This window comes from Cygnus atratus, chromosome 24, assembly GCF_013377495.2.
Source record: "Cygnus atratus isolate AKBS03 ecotype Queensland, Australia chromosome 24, CAtr_DNAZoo_HiC_assembly, whole genome shotgun sequence".
Taxonomy (NCBI): domain Eukaryota; kingdom Metazoa; phylum Chordata; class Aves; order Anseriformes; family Anatidae; genus Cygnus; species Cygnus atratus.
Window position 1 is genome coordinate 4,941,765 of NC_066385.1, and position 16,709 is coordinate 4,958,473.

A 16,709-nucleotide genomic window follows, 5' to 3' on the forward strand; every position below is an offset into this window, starting at 1 on the left:
GCTGTGGGAGCCCCGCACGCATCCACCGCTGGCTCCGAGCCCAAGGGGACCTGTCCCTACCAAACCCCGCTCCACTGGATGCCCGTGGGCACGCATGGCCTGGCTCATCCCCCTGGGGACACAGCACACCAGGGGTGCTCGGGGCGCTGAGGTCCAACAACCCTACACAGCTACAGCCCTATCCCGCACAGCTACCAACAGCTCCTCCCCTCTGCCATCCCGAAACATGGCCCTGAGCTGCGCTGATCTCTTCTTACGGGCAGGGAAACTGAGGCACGAGGCTGGGGAAGGGCAGGCCCGGGGCCACAGAAGGCTTGCATTAGTCAGGATGGCTGCAGGCTCGTTAATCGGGGTTTGGAAATCACACAGGCATGATCGTCCTTTCTCAATTAGCAGGTGCAACCACACTCTAATTAAACAGCTCTCCCCTGACCCCTAGTGTCTGTGCCGGCCTCGAGGTGACAAAGTGGGTGGAAACCCCAACTCCCCAGGGCGAGAGGCTAGCAGGGGGCTTCGCTGCCTCGCTGCAAAGCACCCAAGGTGACAAAGTGTCTGGTGTCACCCCTCCAGCACCTATGGGTGCTCAGGGCAGGGTGCTGGAGAGCTGCTACTCCTAAAGGGTGAGGGAAAGGTGGTCCTGGTGCCGGGAAACCCCCCAGCAGGCAGGAGGTGGCACCGGGACAAGCCCAGGAGCACCCTCGCCCCCAGCCGGGCTGGGTTCCAGGGCGAAGAGCTCTGCCCCAGAGCCCGGTGCTGGAGATGCACGGCCAGGCACGGGGAGATGTTTCCCGGGAAGCCGCTTGCAAGAAAAACCATGCCGGCAGCGTGCAGGACGGCTCGCCCCCTTCCCCAGCACCACGCAAGTCCTGCTGGAGAGCCGGGGGACGGGACGGGACACGGGGACATCATGCTGACAGCCCGCCGCGGGTGGCACAGAGCATGCTGCCACTGCTACGCGGGCGGCGTCCGGAGGTGAGACCGGAGCAGGACGGGATCGGAGGTCCCAACCCGGGGGACGGTGCCGTGCTGAGAGGGGACAGCACGGGGACAGCACGCACGGGCTGGGAGATTGGGCAGAGCAGCGAGGTGCAGGCGGAACATGCAGGGACAGGGGAGAGCGACCTCAGGAGAGAGAGAGAGAGAGAGAGAAGGAGGAGAGGAGGGAGGGGTAATAAATAGAAAGTTGTCTATACCTCAGCACCTCCGAGACAGAGGAATCGCTGTCATCAGACCTAGGGGCAGAAAATTAGCAGGATTACGGGAGAGAAAACCCAGACTAGAAGAGGCAGCAGAGGAGTCAGAGGTGGAGGATTGTTATTGCATCCAAGCCAGCGCAGGACGTAGAGGAGGAGGAGGGGAGAGGAGAAAGAGAAGCACACACAGAGAGGGCAGAGGAGCAGGAGGGCAGTGAGGGTCGGACAGATCTCCGTCAGGACACGGCGCTGCCGGCAGCACTCCGAGACGTGGGCAGCACTGGTGGGTCCGTGCCAGCCTGCGGGCTTCCTGCGAGCCCCCAGCCCGCCTCCCCCCGTCCTGCTCCACCGCCTCGGCCACCAGTTCGTGCCCGGCACCGCTGCGCCTCCAGGTTCAGCCTGGGAGCTCCTGCAAGTGGCCAGCCTGGAGGCGGCAAAAATCCTTCAGGGCCCTGGCACAGCACCTCCTCCCTCCTGCAGAGGAGCAGCCGAGGACAAAACGGTGGCAGGAGGCTGGCTGGAGCCCACCCAGGTGCTGCGCTCCCGCGCCCCGCCGTGGGACGCAGTAGGTGCCTCCAGTGTCATGGCACAGGTCCGCGCCACGCAGCCCCCCCGTAACACCCACACTCACTTGTCCAAGGCCGACCCCTGGTTCTGGTTGCTCGTGAGCCGAGAGAAGACGTTGCGGTCGTTACGCGGGCGGGTGGGGGGGGACGAGGGGGGCGTGAAGCCGACGTCTGGAGGCCTGAGGCAGGAAGGATTAGAGGGACGCGTGATTTGGGGACTACTCATCCGGCACCTGCCGAACTCCTCTTCCTCATACCGGCACCACAGGACCCGGTGAGCTTCTCTCCTGGCTTGTCCGGGCCACCCAGCATCCCCCTGCCCCAGTCCCTGGCTCCCGAGCTCACCTGGCGGGTTGCCCACGGTCGTAGGATTTCCTCCGTGTGAGCGGCGACGTGTCCGAGATGCGAGACTGTCTGGGGCTAGGGAAAGCAGAACGGCACGGTAGGTGCCTGCTCTCCTCCCCATGGGGGGGAGCTGCTCCGTGCTGAGCCCCTCGTCCTCCCCCAGCAGAGCAAAAGGGGAAGGGGGCTGCCCTGATGTCCCCACCACCCCATCAGAGTCACCCGGTGGGCACGGACACTTCTGGCAACCCAAGAAGCCTCCATGAAGGATGGGAAGCCAGGGCAGCATGAGGGGGTCCTTCTGGAGAGACCCACCGCTGCTTGCTGCGGGCAAGCCCAGATGGATGCACGCTTCGGCTCGCCCTCGTTGCTCTGCCACAGAGCACAGCTTCCCCCCCACCGGCCCCGACCTCCGTGAGCCCCCCGCCACCCCGAGAGCCAGCACCCCCTGCTCACAAAGTGCTTCCTCGCGTGGGCAGGCTGACGGTGCGCGACACCTTCTCCTTGTAATACGGGTCTCGGATGGAGAAGCTGATCCCGTCCTCCTTGATCTCCATGAGGGACGCCAAGGACTTGGTGATGTTCTTGGTGGAGATGTCCAGCGTGGGTCCCAGGCATTCAGCTGACACCGCCTTCATCTGCCCGGAGAGCTTGGGCTCTCCCTAGCACAGGACACGGGGCTCAGGGGAGCTGCAGGGCCAGCAGCTCGCGCCCCCCGACTGCAGGAGGATGACTTCCCAGTTTTCCATACAGATCTGACAGCCTGCACAGGGCAGTGGACTTCCCTCCACTTTATCCTACAAAGGATCTAGCACAGGAAATCCTCCTGGTGCCCACCCAACTTGGAAGCCATCAGCTGTGCTTGATGTTTCCCCCAGCACCCCGGGGGACCGCAGAACCAGGAGAGCCGGGCGGCTCCTTGCCGAGAGCTGACCCCGTCCAGAGCCCAGCCGTACCCCAAGGCTGGCTCCCCGAGGGCCAGGCTGCGGAGCAGACCCCAAAGCCAAGCCCCACGGCCCTATAAACATCTCCCTCCATCCTTCCTCCCACAGCCAGTGGCAGAAAGGCCAACTCACCTTGAACTTGAAGTCATCCTGGCTTGCTGAGCCCTTCATGGTGAAAGACTGGGAGAAGCTGCGAGGAGAAGGTGGCAGAGATGGATCTTCAGGGCCGAACCCCTTTCAGAGAGGCTGCTGCAGCCCCCCAAAACCCCTGAGGTCTCCCCCACTCCCCAGCTCCCTCTCTCCAAAGAACGACCCCACCTTCACTCCCACTTGGAGTCTATGAGATGTCTGTGCTCCCCAGGGGCCACGGGAAAGCTCAGGTGGGGACTTCTTCATCAAAACCTACCCGTGAGAGGCCCCGGACATCCCACCCCACCCCACAGGGCTGGGTGCTCACCTCCCATCTGAGGCCAGGCTGAATTCGGAGACCTCCTCGTCCGTGCTGGTGTAGCCGTTCTCTGCGCACAAGGGAGAAGGCACACGAGTGGTGTGAGGGGGGCCACATCCCATCATGTCCCACAAGAACGGCACCCAGGGGCGCGTTGATGCCAGTGGTGGCACCTCCGGGTGCTCCCTGGCACCGGAGGCCCGGCCTCACCCCATGGGGAGGACCCGGACCCTGACCCTAAAGGGGGACGCTGGGCTCAGGCCCACCTTGCTGGACGTTGTGGATCAGCGCCTGCAGCTCGGGGTGCGACTCGGCCTTCTCCCGCAGGGCGTCCAGGATGAGGTGGTTCTGCGAGGAGCCGGTCACGTCCGTCTGCCTCAGGCGTCCCTCCAGCAGCCGGATCTGGGCCTCCTTCTGTGCCACCTGCAGCCCCTGGAGGACAGAAAGCCACAACCGACCTCAGCATCACGCTGCCTGGGAGGAGCCCCCAGGTGGGGACGAGACCCCAAGGAGGCGGCCCGGCGCCCGCACCTTGTCGATGGATGCCTTCAGGAAGTTGTCCAGCAGGAGCCGGGCTTCGGCCAGGGAGCAGGAGCTGATCACCACCGAGGTGTCCGTGGAGTCCAGCTCCTCCTGGAAGGGGAGGAGAGGGAACGGGATGGGACCAGGGAGCATCGCAGCAGGGCAGGGTCAGGCAGCGCAGGCACTGCGGGTGGCACGGGTGCCACGGGTCCTGCACCAGCACCACCCGGTCCTGGCTCATGCCACAGTCAGGGACCGTGTGGCACAGCCAGGGACAGGCTGGGGACAGTGCAGAGCCTCAGCCCAGGCTACAGCCGCTAGAGGGGGCGAGGAGCCATGCATCTCTCTGTTGTGTCTGGTGCCAAAACCAGACACCGGAACCCGTGGGGGTTTCTCTGGGGAAAAAAAAAAAAAAGCTGGGCTTCCCAGGCATTTTCCAGCATCCCACAAATGCTTGCAGGCTCCCACGGAGACCAGAAACCGGCAGCCCCATGGGAAGGCTGCGGCTTTCCCATGTCCTGGGGCAGGATGCTCTGGGATGCCCAGGTTCCTTCCCCAGCCTGGTCTTCCCCCCTCGCCTCCCGGGGACGCTCCCACTCTCTCCATGCCCACCTTGGTCTCCTCGATCTGCATGATGGTAGCCTGGCAGTCGGAAATGCTGTCGTTGATGTAGTCGATGTTGGCCCCCAGCACCTCGATCTCCTCGTTCAGCTCCTGCAGCCCCTTCTGCTCCTTGGGGCTCTCCGCCTGCAGCTTCGCCCTCTTGCCCAGCAGCGCCTCCTGCAGCAGCGCCAGCTCCTCGCGTTTCTGGGGGAAAAAAAAAAGAGGGAGTTTGGCACTGCTGGCATGGCCACCCCCCCCGTCCCTAAACCCACCACCCTCACCTTGATGAGCCGCTCCATGTCGGCCTCCAGGTTGACGATGGTCATCCTCTGCATCACGATGTCGAAGATGCGCCGCTCCAGGGACTGCCACTTGAGGCGGGCGGCCTTGCTGAAGGTCTGGCTCGTCCCCTTCTTGGGGAACTTCTTCCTGCAGCACGAGGGGACCAGAGGCACGTGGCTGCACCGCGTCCGGAAAGCTGTGCTTCCCCCAAAAGGATGCCCAGGCTCTGGCTGCATCGCTTCTGGATCGCCCAGCTCCGCCACCACCCATCCCTGCTCTCACTAACACAGCTCGTGCCTCGCGTTGGAGGTTTGCCTCCAGCCAAACACACAATAAAAACCCTCCAGCCTCTGCCACCAGCCTAAAACCAGACACAGGAGCCCCGGGACGCCTCGCCACTCGTCCACACAGCCCCTGCCCTGACCTGGGTGGCCGAGCCCCGTTGGCGGAGGGCGAGGGGTCTCCCAGAAAGTTGTTGATTTTCCGATTCCACTGGCGCACGATGCTGGAGACAGAGCGAGCGCCGGACTCGGGCTCGGAGGAGGTGGTGCTGGCCGAGACCTCTGCGCCCGAGTCCAGCATGGGCGGCTTCTGGCTCGTCCTGCCCGCCACCCGGTCTGACATGGGCTTGGCGAGGCGGCGCAGCGCCGAGACCTGCCCAGAAGAGGGGACGAGGGTGTCAGACGGGCGTCCCCAACCCAAGCCCGTCGCCGACTCTCTCGGCTCCCCCAAAGGGCCAAGAGCAGAGCTCTGGAGCCCCGAAGCCATTTGCACAGCCCTGCAGACAGCAGGCAGCTTTATCCCTTTGCCCTCACAGCCTTTTTTCTCAGCTCAGCTGCCCCAGGAGATGGGCACTTCAGTTCCTCCGCCATCTGCAACCTTCTCCCACCAGGCTACCCGCAGCTATAAACCCCCTCCCACCCTTTGGGGGTCCCACTCCCGGCCAGCACCGTCTGAGTGATGCAGTGTCGCTGAGCCACAGCTTGGCCTGGACCCCCACAGAGACGCCCCCCCTCACCTCCTGGGTTTTCCTCCGCAGCACAATTTCCTGCTGCCGCTTCTGAGACTCCAGAGCCCGGATCTGGAACTGCACGAGAAAGACAGACTTAGCTCCTGATGGGGAAAGGAAAGCCGCCCGGACCCCGCAGCGATGGCCACAACCCCCCCCCCCCCCCCCCATCACCTCGAGCAGTTGCTTTGGCACAAACAGGGTCACTCCTGATTCTATCAGTGAGCAGGTTTCCAGCCTCAGGGCTGGTTTTGGTGGCACAATCCCCCCCGGAGCGTGGTGGGGAGCTCACAGCATCTCCAACCAACGCACCAGGGGATGCGAGAAGCCCCCGGGGGTTATTCCTCCAGGTGAGCCCTGCTGGGGGCTAGCAGCCCCTAAAGAGGCCATGGGGACAGCAGGGACCCCCGAGCGTCACCAGCTGGTATTTACGAGCATCTTGGGGTGCCAGAGCAGCACAAACACCCCCCCCCGGCACCGGGACAGGCAGAAGGGCCGGCTCCTCACCTCCTGGCGCCGCTGCTCCTTCTTGAGCTGCGCAATCTCCCGGTTCCTCTTGGTCTCCGCCAGCCGCCTCCGCTGCTGCTCCTCCCGCATCTGCTTCATCAGCGCAACCTGGGGAGGGAAAAACGCCGGCATGGCGTGGGCACCCGGCACTCCCAGCAGCCAGGGTGACGCCCCCCGGGACCAAAACCATCCCTTCTGCCTCGAGCAGGGCAGGCTGGTCCCATGGAAGCCTCCCCGAGGCTGGTCCCAAGGGGCGCCCTCCCTGCCCCGCTGTGCCCAGGTACCTTCGCCTTCTTCATCTCGGCCACCTCCGCCTGCAGCTTCCTCAGCTCGCGCTCGTAGCGGGACTGGTTCTTGAGCAGGCGAGCGTGCTCCTTCTGGGCCGCCTGCAGCTTCTGCAGGTCCCGGTTCATCTCCTTCAGCCGCTTCTCGTAGTCGGCCTTGATCTTGTTGGCTTTCTCCTCCGTGTAGCACTCCATGGTGCCTGGGGGAGCGTGGAGAGGGTTTGCAAGGGGTCGCTGCGCCCTGCCTGCCTTGCCGGAGCCTTCCCTCAACCCGCAGGGGCTGGGGTCTGTATGGGGTACCCGAGGGGGTGATGGATCGGGGGCTGAGCACAGGATGAGGGCTGTGGGTTGCACCACAAGCGCTGGGCTGGGAGGAGCTGTGAGTCTGGACCTTCAGCCTGCTTGGCTGGTGCCAGCCTGCTGAGCCTAGCATCAGCCACACTGCGGGGTCTTTGGGGTCTCCACGTGCCCTGCAGCACCTCAGCTCACCCAGGAAGGGGTGTATGGGATTAGAAGGGGCTTTGCTTTCCCCTCCTCTCCAGCATCAGTGGGGCCAGGAGCTCTCCAGCTCCCACAGCAAGACACGCACGGCCTCGGGGTCCCAGGGGCAGCGAAACTGTGCCGGGGCCAGTAGCTGCATGGATGCACTGACCCCGAGCCAGGTGGGCAGAAAGGGGGGGGACGGGGACCCAACGCAAAGGATAGGGCCCCTGGGGGAGGCGGCTCTCACTGAGGTTCTGCAGGACCCGGTCCCGCTCCAGCTGCGTGTCCCGGATCTTGTTCTGCAGCAGGATCAGCTTCTCCTCGTACTGGTGCTTGAGGGTCTGCAGGCGCCGCTGGCTGTTCTCCAGCTCATCGATCAGCTTCTGCTTGATCTCGATCTCGCAAGTCAGATCCGCCAGGTCGGCCTGGAAATTCACGGCTGGAGGCCGGGGGGAGCAGTCAGGCCAGGAGGGACAGGGACGGCATCACCCCCACAGCCCCGTGGAGCCACAGAGCAAGGAAGGAGCAGGAGGAGCTGATGGACCAGGGCTGGGGAGTGGCAGCACCCCTATGAGCCTCGGAGACCCCCTGCAGCACCCCTGGGGCTTCTCCAAGCAAGAGAGGAGGTGGCCGGGGGCCCCCGTGGACTCCCCCTTCCCAGAACCGGAGCTCAGTGCCAGCAGACACCAGCACACGCTACCCCCTGCTCTGGGCTGCACGCGTAGCTCTGCGCTTTACCCTTCTCCTCCGCATCCGAGTCCGAGTCCACCAGGCTCTCTTCACTGCCCGAGTCCTCGTCTTCATCCTCGCGCCCATCCTCTTCCTCGCAGCCGCTCTCGTCCTGTTCCTCCTCCTCCTCCTAAGAGACGAGCGCCTGACCTCAATTTGCAGCGTGGCCTTGCCCTTCTCTCTGCGCTCTCCCCCCTCCTCCAAACCTGAGCTCGCCCCGCAGAAACCACCTGCAGCTCCTGCAGTGGGGCTCAGCCTCTTCCCAGGGGGCTGCAGCATCATTTCTGGACCCCCCCACCCCATGGCGAGGAGCAGCTCCGTGCCCCATCCATCCCTGCAGCACTGCATCCCCCAAATCTCCTTCACCCACCTCCATACAAAGTCCCCAACCCCCCCAGCCTCCTTGTGAGGCCAGGCTGGGCTCAGTCCCCCTCCCATGGGGGGCTATGACAGCCCTCCATAACCAACCCCCCCTCGGCACGAGCACGAAGCCCCCCTCACCTCTTCTCCCTCGTTCTCGTCCGTCTCCTCCCCGTTATCCTGCAGCTTCGGCCGCTTCTTGAACGCCTCCTTCTCGGGGCTGGGGGAGAGCAAGGGGGGGCTGCTGGGTCCCAGCAAGGGACAACACCGGGACAGGTCCCACGGGCCCCCCCCGCCTCCCTTTGGGAAAATCAGCCCCCAGGTGTCCACGGTGGGTGAAAAGGAGACCGAGGACGTGGCAGTGCCGGGGGGGGAACCCAGGTGCCCAGGTTTTATCTGGGTAGCTTTGGGAAGGATAGGGGAGCCCCAGGAGGGATGACAGCCTCGCCAGCATCACACGGCAGCTGCCCTCACCTTTTCCTCCGCTGCCTCCTCTCCTTCTTTTTCAGGCGCTCCAGGTCCTGCTTGGCCCGGCGCAGGACATCGGACGCCTCCGTCTCCGCGGGGGCAGCCAAGCCGGGCACCGGGGATGAGCCCACGGAGTAGGGGGGCCGGGCAGAGACGCGCGAGAGGCTGCGCCGCAAGGACTCGTTCATGGATTCGCTCTCCAGGAGTTTGGTCCTGGGGGGAAGGCAGAGACAGGACGCGGTCAAAGGGGGGACATCCCACCGCCCCCAGGGTTTGGGACGCCAACCCAGGAGGTTGGGATGCTGCAGACAGGGAGCGCCCCGGGGTCACCGATGGACCCGTGTCTGGGGGCCAGCAGCCCCTGGGGAACACTGGGGACTCCCACCAGCATCTCCCCCATCCATCAACAGCCACACAAAGGATGATGCTGGCCAGAGCAGCACCAAGGCAGCCCCACTGGTCTCAGCTGCTGCCCCATTGGGGTCTAGGAGTCATCCCAACGATGCTGGGGGCACGGAGCTGAGAGCAGCGGGCTCGGACCCTACAACAGCACCCACCAGCCCAGGGACCTGGGTGAGCCAAGAGACCCGGTGCCTGGCTCACCTCAGCTCTTCGATCTCCCGGATGTAATTCTGGATGAGGGCGCCGATAGCTTCGTTACCGTCCCCTGGAGGAGGAGCAGAGGCTCGGGTGGGTCACGGGAAGAGCCGTGGCGCGGTCCCAGCCCAGCCCCGAGGCGCCCAGCCTCACCTGCCTTGGCCAGCATGAGGTTGGCCTCCTGACTCATGAGGTGGGTGACCCTGCTGTTGATGGCATCGATGGCCTCCTGCATGGCCTTCACCCGCATGCGCAGGGCGCTGTTCTCCTTCTGCAGCATGGCGTTCTCGCGGAAAAGGTCGCTGTAGCCCTCCGAGCCGTCCTCCCCGATGACCCGCTTGCCCTGCGGGGACAGGGGGCAGCCCCTGAGCGTGGGGTGCGCCGGGACACGGGCACCCACCCACATCCAGTGCAGGGGAAGGGAAAACCTAAGGACCAGGAAGGCCTGAACCCAACGGGCAGAGGGTGAGAGATGCTCCAAGGCTTTGCTCTGCCTCGGCATCCCTGGGGGACTTGCCCGAGGTCCTCCCGTGGCAGGGCAGGAGCTGAGCCCTCGGTCTCCTGAGCCTCCCAGGCTCGAGCTGCCGGTCCAACCTCCTGCCCCGGGGGAGCATCGGGCAGGCAGCAGCTTGGCAGCCGTCACCAGCGATGCCAAAGCACCAGCCCCATGGTTTCTCAGTGCCATGCCACTTCCCCAACACCCCAGTGCCACCAAGACACAGAACAGAGCTCGGCTGGCTGGTGGGACACCCTCCTTGGGGGAAAGGGCTGGAGACAACCAGGGTATCCCTGGGGAGGGGGCACAGTGGGCAGGAGGGTCTTGCTTGCTAAAATCACCCTGATGCAAGCACGAGGAGGCTCCCTGCTCCTGGCTCCATCCCAACCCACAGCCTTTGCTCGGGCGCTCACCGCCTTGTACTCCATCAGCTCCATCTGCAGGCGGGCGATCTCGGCCCGCAGGGCGCTGATCTGCTGGCTGGTCTTGTCCTGGTTCACCACCACCTTGTTCTTGATGTTGCGAGCCCGGTTGGCATACTTGAGGGTGTTCAGGGTCTCCATGAAGTCGCGGTCGGAGGGGCTGACGCAGGCGATCATGATGGTTTGGCTGGGGGAGGCGAGGGTCGGGGTCAGGGGGGGTTTCCCCCATTTGGCACACGGGATGCAGCCGAGGCCACGTGCCTCCAGATACCCGTCCCAGCCCCTCTGAGTTTTGTGAACGAGGAATGAACCGGGTTCAGCTCCCCCTGGGGTCAGAGCACCAGCAGGATGCGTCCGTCCCATCAGGCGGCACGGAGCAAAACCAGAGCAGGCACCGGGCTCACTGAGGGAGGGGGAAAGGGAGCAGTGCCCCCACAGCAGGCAGGGAACCCAGGCTGCCCCGTGCTGGGCACTGCCTCTTGCTGTGTCCTGGGTCCACAGGGGCTACGGAGCGTTTAGCACCAGCTCATTCCACCAGAGCTGCCCACTTGCACCTGGTGCTCACAAGCGGCCGAGGTGTCCCCACCTGCAGCGTCTCGCTCTGCCTGCCAGGAGGCACCCACCCCACAGCAGGCAACCCACAACGTCTTTGAGTCCCGAAATACCTCCCCAAGCCCCACGGACCCTCATCCCATTTGCAGGGGGACCCCCATACCTGTTGCCCCCGAGGGAATCCTGCAGCAGGCGGGTGAGCTTGGAGTCCCGGTAGGGCACGTGCACCACTTTCTTGCTCTGGTCTCCCAGGGCGCTGATGACGTTCCCCAGGGCCAGCTGCCAACACAGAGGAAAGCCCCCGCCCCAAATTCAGCCCCTGCTGGGAACACAGCCCCCCCACGGCCAGTGCTTGGGGCCTGGGGTGCGTGCTGTGGGGTGCCAGAGCTGGAGGCTTCCCCGGCCAGGCTCAGCATTCGCCGCCCTCCCCGGGACGCGCCTCCCTCCGATGTGCAGCAAGGAGCAGCGCTGAACCTCAGCGTGGGTTTTAAGCTTAAATTAGCAGACCTCGAGCTTTTGGGGGCTTGCACCCTTGTGCCCAGCTGGACCCCCACCCCACGCCCTCAGCAGTAAAGCCGTGCCCTCACCGCTGCTGTTTAGGGTCACGGATAATCAAGGGCCAAGTGGCAGAACCCACAGCAGAGAGAACAGCAACTCAGCAGCTCGGAGCAGCCCCAAGCAGAACCTAAAGGTGTCCCAGGGCCCCCCACAGCCCCCGTCTCCCCCTGCCCCTTGCTCGTCCAGGGCCGTACCAGCCCGCAGTTGATGGAGATGCCTTCCTTCGCCCTCTCGCCGGTAGCACCCGTTCGTTTCAGCCTCTCTGAGCCCGCCAGGTCAACGAAATGGAACTTGGCCGTGAGGGTCTCATACTCGGTGGTGGGCTGGGCTCCATCCAGGAGGCCGCTCACCTCCCCGTTCACCTGCAGCCAGGCACATGCAGAGGGGTCACTGCCACGACCCCTGAGCAGCCAGAAAACCTCTCAGCCATATTCAGCCACCAGCAAAACCCTGAGCACCCACCCTCAGCACTCCGCCCCTCGAGGATCGGGGGAGAGGATCCCAACAGAAACTTGCTGTGGGTCACCCTGCCCGGAACGGGGCTGCTCATCTCCCATTAAATGTTAATAATTGCAATAACAGGCGAGAAGCAAAAACAAAAACCCAGCTCTCTTTGCAAGACTTCAAACCCCTGCCTCTTTCCAGGAACCCCCACGCAGAGCCAAGGTGGGGGGGGGGGACAGGCTCCCCAGCCCCCCCGTGTCTCACCAGCTCCGGGCGGGCGCAGACCCTCATCTGGCACAGGTGGATGGTGAAGATGGCATGGGAGCGGGAGCTCTGCACGTTCATCTGGGTGCTGGCAGTGGTGCGGGAAAGAGCCCCCTGCTTCAGGCACTGGATCAGCTGCAACGACGCACGGCAGAGAGGAAACAAAACCTTGGAGCACCCTTTTGGAGAGTCAGGACAGCATCCCTCGGCAGCCCCGACCTCCCCCTGCACCACCCTGGGGCTGCTCTGCTCCGTCCCTCCTCGCCTTGCTCCCCAGGTAGAGCATCCCTGGCTGCGACCCCTCTTCTGCAGCCCCCCGGTGCCGAACCCACCTCGTCCTGCGAGCTGATGAGCCGCGACGTGACGCCGGTGGTGTAGATGCTCCCGCTGGCGTCCTCGTGGATTTTGATGTTGGATTTGCGGTGGCGCGCATCCGGGTCGCGGGCGCTGTCAAACAGGTCCAGGATCTCCTCGTTGTAGAGCTGAACGGGGTGAAAGCGGGCAGGGGGGTGAGTAACGGTGAGCAACGGTGAGCAGGAGGCTGCTGGAGCCTGGCACGGGGGGGGCTGGAGGTGCTGCCCTGTGCCCTTCTGCTGCAGTCCCAGAGCTAGGACGGGCTGCGCAGGAGAGCTGGGGGTGCAGGCACGTAGATGCACGCGTGTGCGCACAGGGAAGGGTGACCAGGAGAGCTGGCGTGCATACAAGTGTAGGAGAGGATGCACAAAGGATGCACAAACATGTAGAGGAGGTGGTGCATGGGTAAGCTTGGATCTAGGTGTACACGTGCCCAGAAGGGATGGGGTGCAGGGGGACGTGCGCCCCGGCCACACAAGCGGCAGAGCCCCAGTCCCACCATGGGTCCCGAGGTCAACTCCACCGGGTGGAAGGGGACACGGCGGGCCAGGGGAGTGCCAGACAAGCAGGGACAACCCCAAGGACTCAGAGCTGACAGCAGTCAAACACCTCAAACAGGAGCGAGAGAGCCCAGAGCACCCCAAATCTCCTGGGGACCAAGGCACGAGCTCCCATCCCTGGGGGGGAGCTCCCAAGGAAATGCCACCCCAGTTTGTGGCCATCGTGAGGCCGACAGCACCTGGGTGCTTTGAGCCTCCTGCGTGCTGTCACAGCTCCAAGAGCCCAGGACAAGGCAAAGGGACCCCCCAGGGTGCCACCCCAGCCTTGCTGTCACCCACCTCCAGGAACTGGGCGCTGACTTTGAACTCGGGTGCCGCCACGCCTTGGCTCTGTGCCGCCCGCTTGCGCTCCTCGATGCCGCTGAAGAGGTGGCCGATGGCCCGCGGGATGATGCCCTGCTCGTCCTCGGAGATGTTCATGTCGAAGCCCGTCCCCATGGTGTACGTCTTCCCGGCGCCCGTCTGCGAAGGGGCCGCGATGGGGGGGCTGCTTAGGTCCTCGATGCCCCCTGCGCCCACACCACCCCGGGCTCCCCAAACGCCCCAGACCCCCACACATGCCCCAGCTGTGTCTCCCCCTTCTCCCAACCCAGGTCAGCCCCTGCCCCAGCTCCCACCCAGCCCAGGGCCATCTCTGTCCCCTCCGCACCCAGGACCTTTAACACCTTTGCCTTCCCCTAACCTCTGCGGGTGCCGGTGGCTCAGGAGAGCCCAAAGCCCACGACGGAGCCCAAGAAGAGGGCAAAGCAGGTACCTGGCCGTACGCCAGCACGGTGGCATTGTAGCCCTCGAAGCAGCCTTCGATGAGCTTGCCCACGCACGTCGTGTAGATCTGCTCCTGCCACGTGTCCAGGTCGAAGACGAAGTCGTAGGTGAAGGCTTTGTCCTTCCCCAGCAGCACCTGGGGCTCGCCGGGCGTCACGGAGGTGCAGATGTGACATCCCTCGATCTTCTCTTTGGACAGCTGGGGACGGATCCTGCAGGAGGAGGAAGAGGCTGAGGACAGCCTCGGGGCTCACCCCGCTGCCTGCTCCTGGGGACACCACCGTGCCCCACGCTGGAGCTGTGGCTGCTCCAGGCAGGTGACAGCAGTGCCACCGCTCGCGGTACGGAGCGCACAGCTCACGACAGCTTCCCTTGCACCGACAGCTGAATAAAGCCCAGTCTCCCACTCCCACACCAGTTTATTCACCATGTCCCCAGCCAGGCAGCAAGCCCCGGGCTGCAGGTAGACACCGATCAATTCCTCGAAGCAGCCTGGAGCGCCAGGGCACGGGCGTGCCGAGGGACAGCCAGCTGCAACGTGGGCGCACCCGCTCAAAAGGCAGCGAGATCAAACTGCACTTAGAAAAGTGAAAAAATGAAAAGTGCAAAATGAAATGCAAAGCGCAAAACCCGACGAGACGGTGCCAGCGCCAAAACCACCGACTGGAACCAACCCTCCGCCCAGCCCGGTGCCTGCCCCAGGCTGCAGACGGGACCAGGGCAGCTCCGGCAGCGGGCACAACCAACCCGCCGCGTCCCCACCCGCTGCATCCAACCGCCCCAAACCCTTTGGGTGCACCGCAGGCACCGCACCGACGCGGATCTGCTGCACGACAGGCGCCAGGGCGGTGCAGCAGCTCCGCGTTTCGGGGGAAGCGGCGGCTGCGGGAAGCTGCCAGGTCCCCGGGGACTTGCGGAGAAAGAAGGGAACGCGGAGCCAAGCACCCTGGCAAGCGGCTCTCATTAGAGCTAATGACTGCAGAGCTCCTCTCCCTTGGTGCTTCATCAACGAGGCTATTAATTCCTCCCGAGCCCGCAGCGCCCGCAGCAGAGGCTTTGCGGGATGGGGGCTCACCGGGAGGGCTGGGGGTAGGTGAGGGAGAGGTGGGGGGGGGGCAAAACCCCCGTGGCGTGGGAGGTGGGTGGGCTGCGAGGCTGCGCAGCAGACGCGTGGGAACAGCGCAATGTGTCCGCGGGTATATTTAGCTCAGCAGCCACAATAGAAAGCAGCTTCTGGTGTGCTCAGCCCGAGACTCGCTGCCATCGCCTTCCCAGGGGCCCACCCTCCTCCAGGAAAATGAACCCCAGTTTTAATTACTTTTTTTTTTTTTTTTTCCCCACCCAGACGAAGCGCTCCCCATCCCCAGGCATGCACGGCGACATCGTCCCCCGGGGACGGGCAGAGGAACAAACTGGAACCAGGGCACTTCTGGAAACTTTTCCCTCTCCAAGAAAAATCAGAGCAGGGCTTTCAGCAAAATCCTTCGTTCTTTTTTTAATCGTACCACTTGGGTACACCCCGGGGAGCTGCTGCAGACATCAAATATCAGCCCCCCCCCTCCCCCCCCGTTACAAGAGCGGAGCAGAGGGCAGGGATGAGCACAACGAGCGCCAGCAGACACGGATGGGGGACGCCGCTGTCACCAGCAGCCCGGCCACCCAGCGTCGGGAGATTTACGTGGCCACCAAGACTCACCGCGAAGGTTTCCCCAGGCCAGTGCCACCGTCCCTGCTCCCAGGCATTGGGCAGCCCCAGCTCTCTGCCCCTCGGGGGGTCTCAGCCCAGCCCAGCCCTCCCGGGGGTGCATCGCCATGCCAGGCACTGGGTGTAGAGGCACGAGACCTTCTCCTCCTAAGCCCTAGGGACCTGCAGAGCCAGCATGGGCTCTCCCCTCGGCCCTACTCTCAGCCCCACCAGGTGCTGCCGGGGGAGCCGGCAGCTTTTTGCCTTGCCCTGCCCCAGTTTCTTTCCTCTGCAACACAGAGCAGCAACTGTGGGGTGCACGAGGTCACCGTCCGGGTGCGCTCTGCCTCTCCTTGGCCCTGCCCTATTGAGAAGGATGCTCACCATGTCCCGTCCGCCCAGCAGAACGGGGGGGGGGGGTGCCAGCAGGGCCCACCCTACAGGCTGATGGAGCTGCTCCCTCACCTGCAATCCCAGCAGTGGGACACAGCCCCACCAGCCCAGACAGCCTGTGCCCAGCACCGTGCCCAGCACCGAGCCGAACGTGCCAGGATGCCCTGCCCCAAGAGGCTGGGACAAGCACAGAGAGGAGAGCCCAGCTGATCCCAGTGCAGGCTCCTCCAGCTATTTGGCTGTCCCCTTGGCTGTCCCCAGCTGCTTCGGTGCAAAGCCACCAGCGTGGGGAGGACACAAACTGTCCTGGGGCCACCAGGACACCACCAGCCCCATCTCCCTCGTGCCCACGCTGATAAACCGAGGCACGAGGCGCAGGGATGGCTGCAGACGGATGCGCAGACAGAGGAAGGCACAGGCAAGGGGGTGATTCCCGAACCAGCTCCTTCCCAAAGCAGCAGCACTCGCCGAGGGGATGACAGGCGGCACGGCAGGAGCCTGCCTGCTCCGGCATCGGCACGCAGACCCCGCAGCACGAGCAGCGCGATGCCAGGGAAAGCCCGCATCCACGCAGGGGACACAAGGGGACACAAAGGCTCAGCGGCGGCGCGGAGGGGAGCCTCTCTGCCTCTCTCCTCCCCTTTCCTGCCGGGCTGGCAGGCTGTGAAAGCGCCCGTCTCCATGGCTCGGCTGCCAGGGCGACCGAGCATCTGGGGAGGAAGCGGAGAAGCGGGGAGCGGGTCCCGCACCCCGAGGGGCAGGCAGCGCCGCGGAGCGCCCCGCGGCACGCACAAAGGTCGGGTTGTTCGGTGCCAGGCTGGGAGCCAAGCGCTGGGCGGGCAGCACGAGGCTGCCGGCTCCCACGGGCAGCCCTCGGGGC

General features: G+C 64.6%; 1 protein-coding gene across 1 annotated transcript in view; it reads right to left on the reverse strand.

Moving 5' to 3' along the window:
- The window catches only part of KIF21B (kinesin family member 21B), a 29,882-nt gene that overhangs the window by 5,046 nt on the left and 8,127 nt on the right, over positions 1-16,709 (reverse strand). The window contains exons 2-28 of the mRNA XM_035561363.1: positions 13,742-13,964; positions 13,267-13,449; positions 12,406-12,555; positions 12,074-12,208; positions 11,560-11,727; positions 10,971-11,086; positions 10,247-10,442; positions 9,491-9,680; positions 9,344-9,407; positions 8,747-8,953; positions 8,414-8,492; positions 7,922-8,042; positions 7,431-7,622; positions 6,701-6,900; positions 6,417-6,524; positions 5,919-5,987; positions 5,325-5,554; positions 4,900-5,047; positions 4,628-4,822; positions 4,025-4,126; positions 3,760-3,925; positions 3,503-3,563; positions 3,178-3,235; positions 2,558-2,763; positions 2,105-2,179; positions 1,825-1,938; positions 1,194-1,232 (exon numbers count right to left, since the gene is read on the reverse strand). Of these exons, the coding sequence (XP_035417256.1) occupies positions 1,194-1,232; positions 1,825-1,938; positions 2,105-2,179; positions 2,558-2,763; positions 3,178-3,235; positions 3,503-3,563; positions 3,760-3,925; positions 4,025-4,126; positions 4,628-4,822; positions 4,900-5,047; positions 5,325-5,554; positions 5,919-5,987; positions 6,417-6,524; positions 6,701-6,900; positions 7,431-7,622; positions 7,922-8,042; positions 8,414-8,492; positions 8,747-8,953; positions 9,344-9,407; positions 9,491-9,680; positions 10,247-10,442; positions 10,971-11,086; positions 11,560-11,727; positions 12,074-12,208; positions 12,406-12,555; positions 13,267-13,449; positions 13,742-13,964 (3,795 nt within the window). The remainder of the gene's footprint in view (positions 1-1,193; positions 1,233-1,824; positions 1,939-2,104; positions 2,180-2,557; positions 2,764-3,177; positions 3,236-3,502; positions 3,564-3,759; positions 3,926-4,024; positions 4,127-4,627; positions 4,823-4,899; positions 5,048-5,324; positions 5,555-5,918; positions 5,988-6,416; positions 6,525-6,700; positions 6,901-7,430; positions 7,623-7,921; positions 8,043-8,413; positions 8,493-8,746; positions 8,954-9,343; positions 9,408-9,490; positions 9,681-10,246; positions 10,443-10,970; positions 11,087-11,559; positions 11,728-12,073; positions 12,209-12,405; positions 12,556-13,266; positions 13,450-13,741; positions 13,965-16,709) is intronic.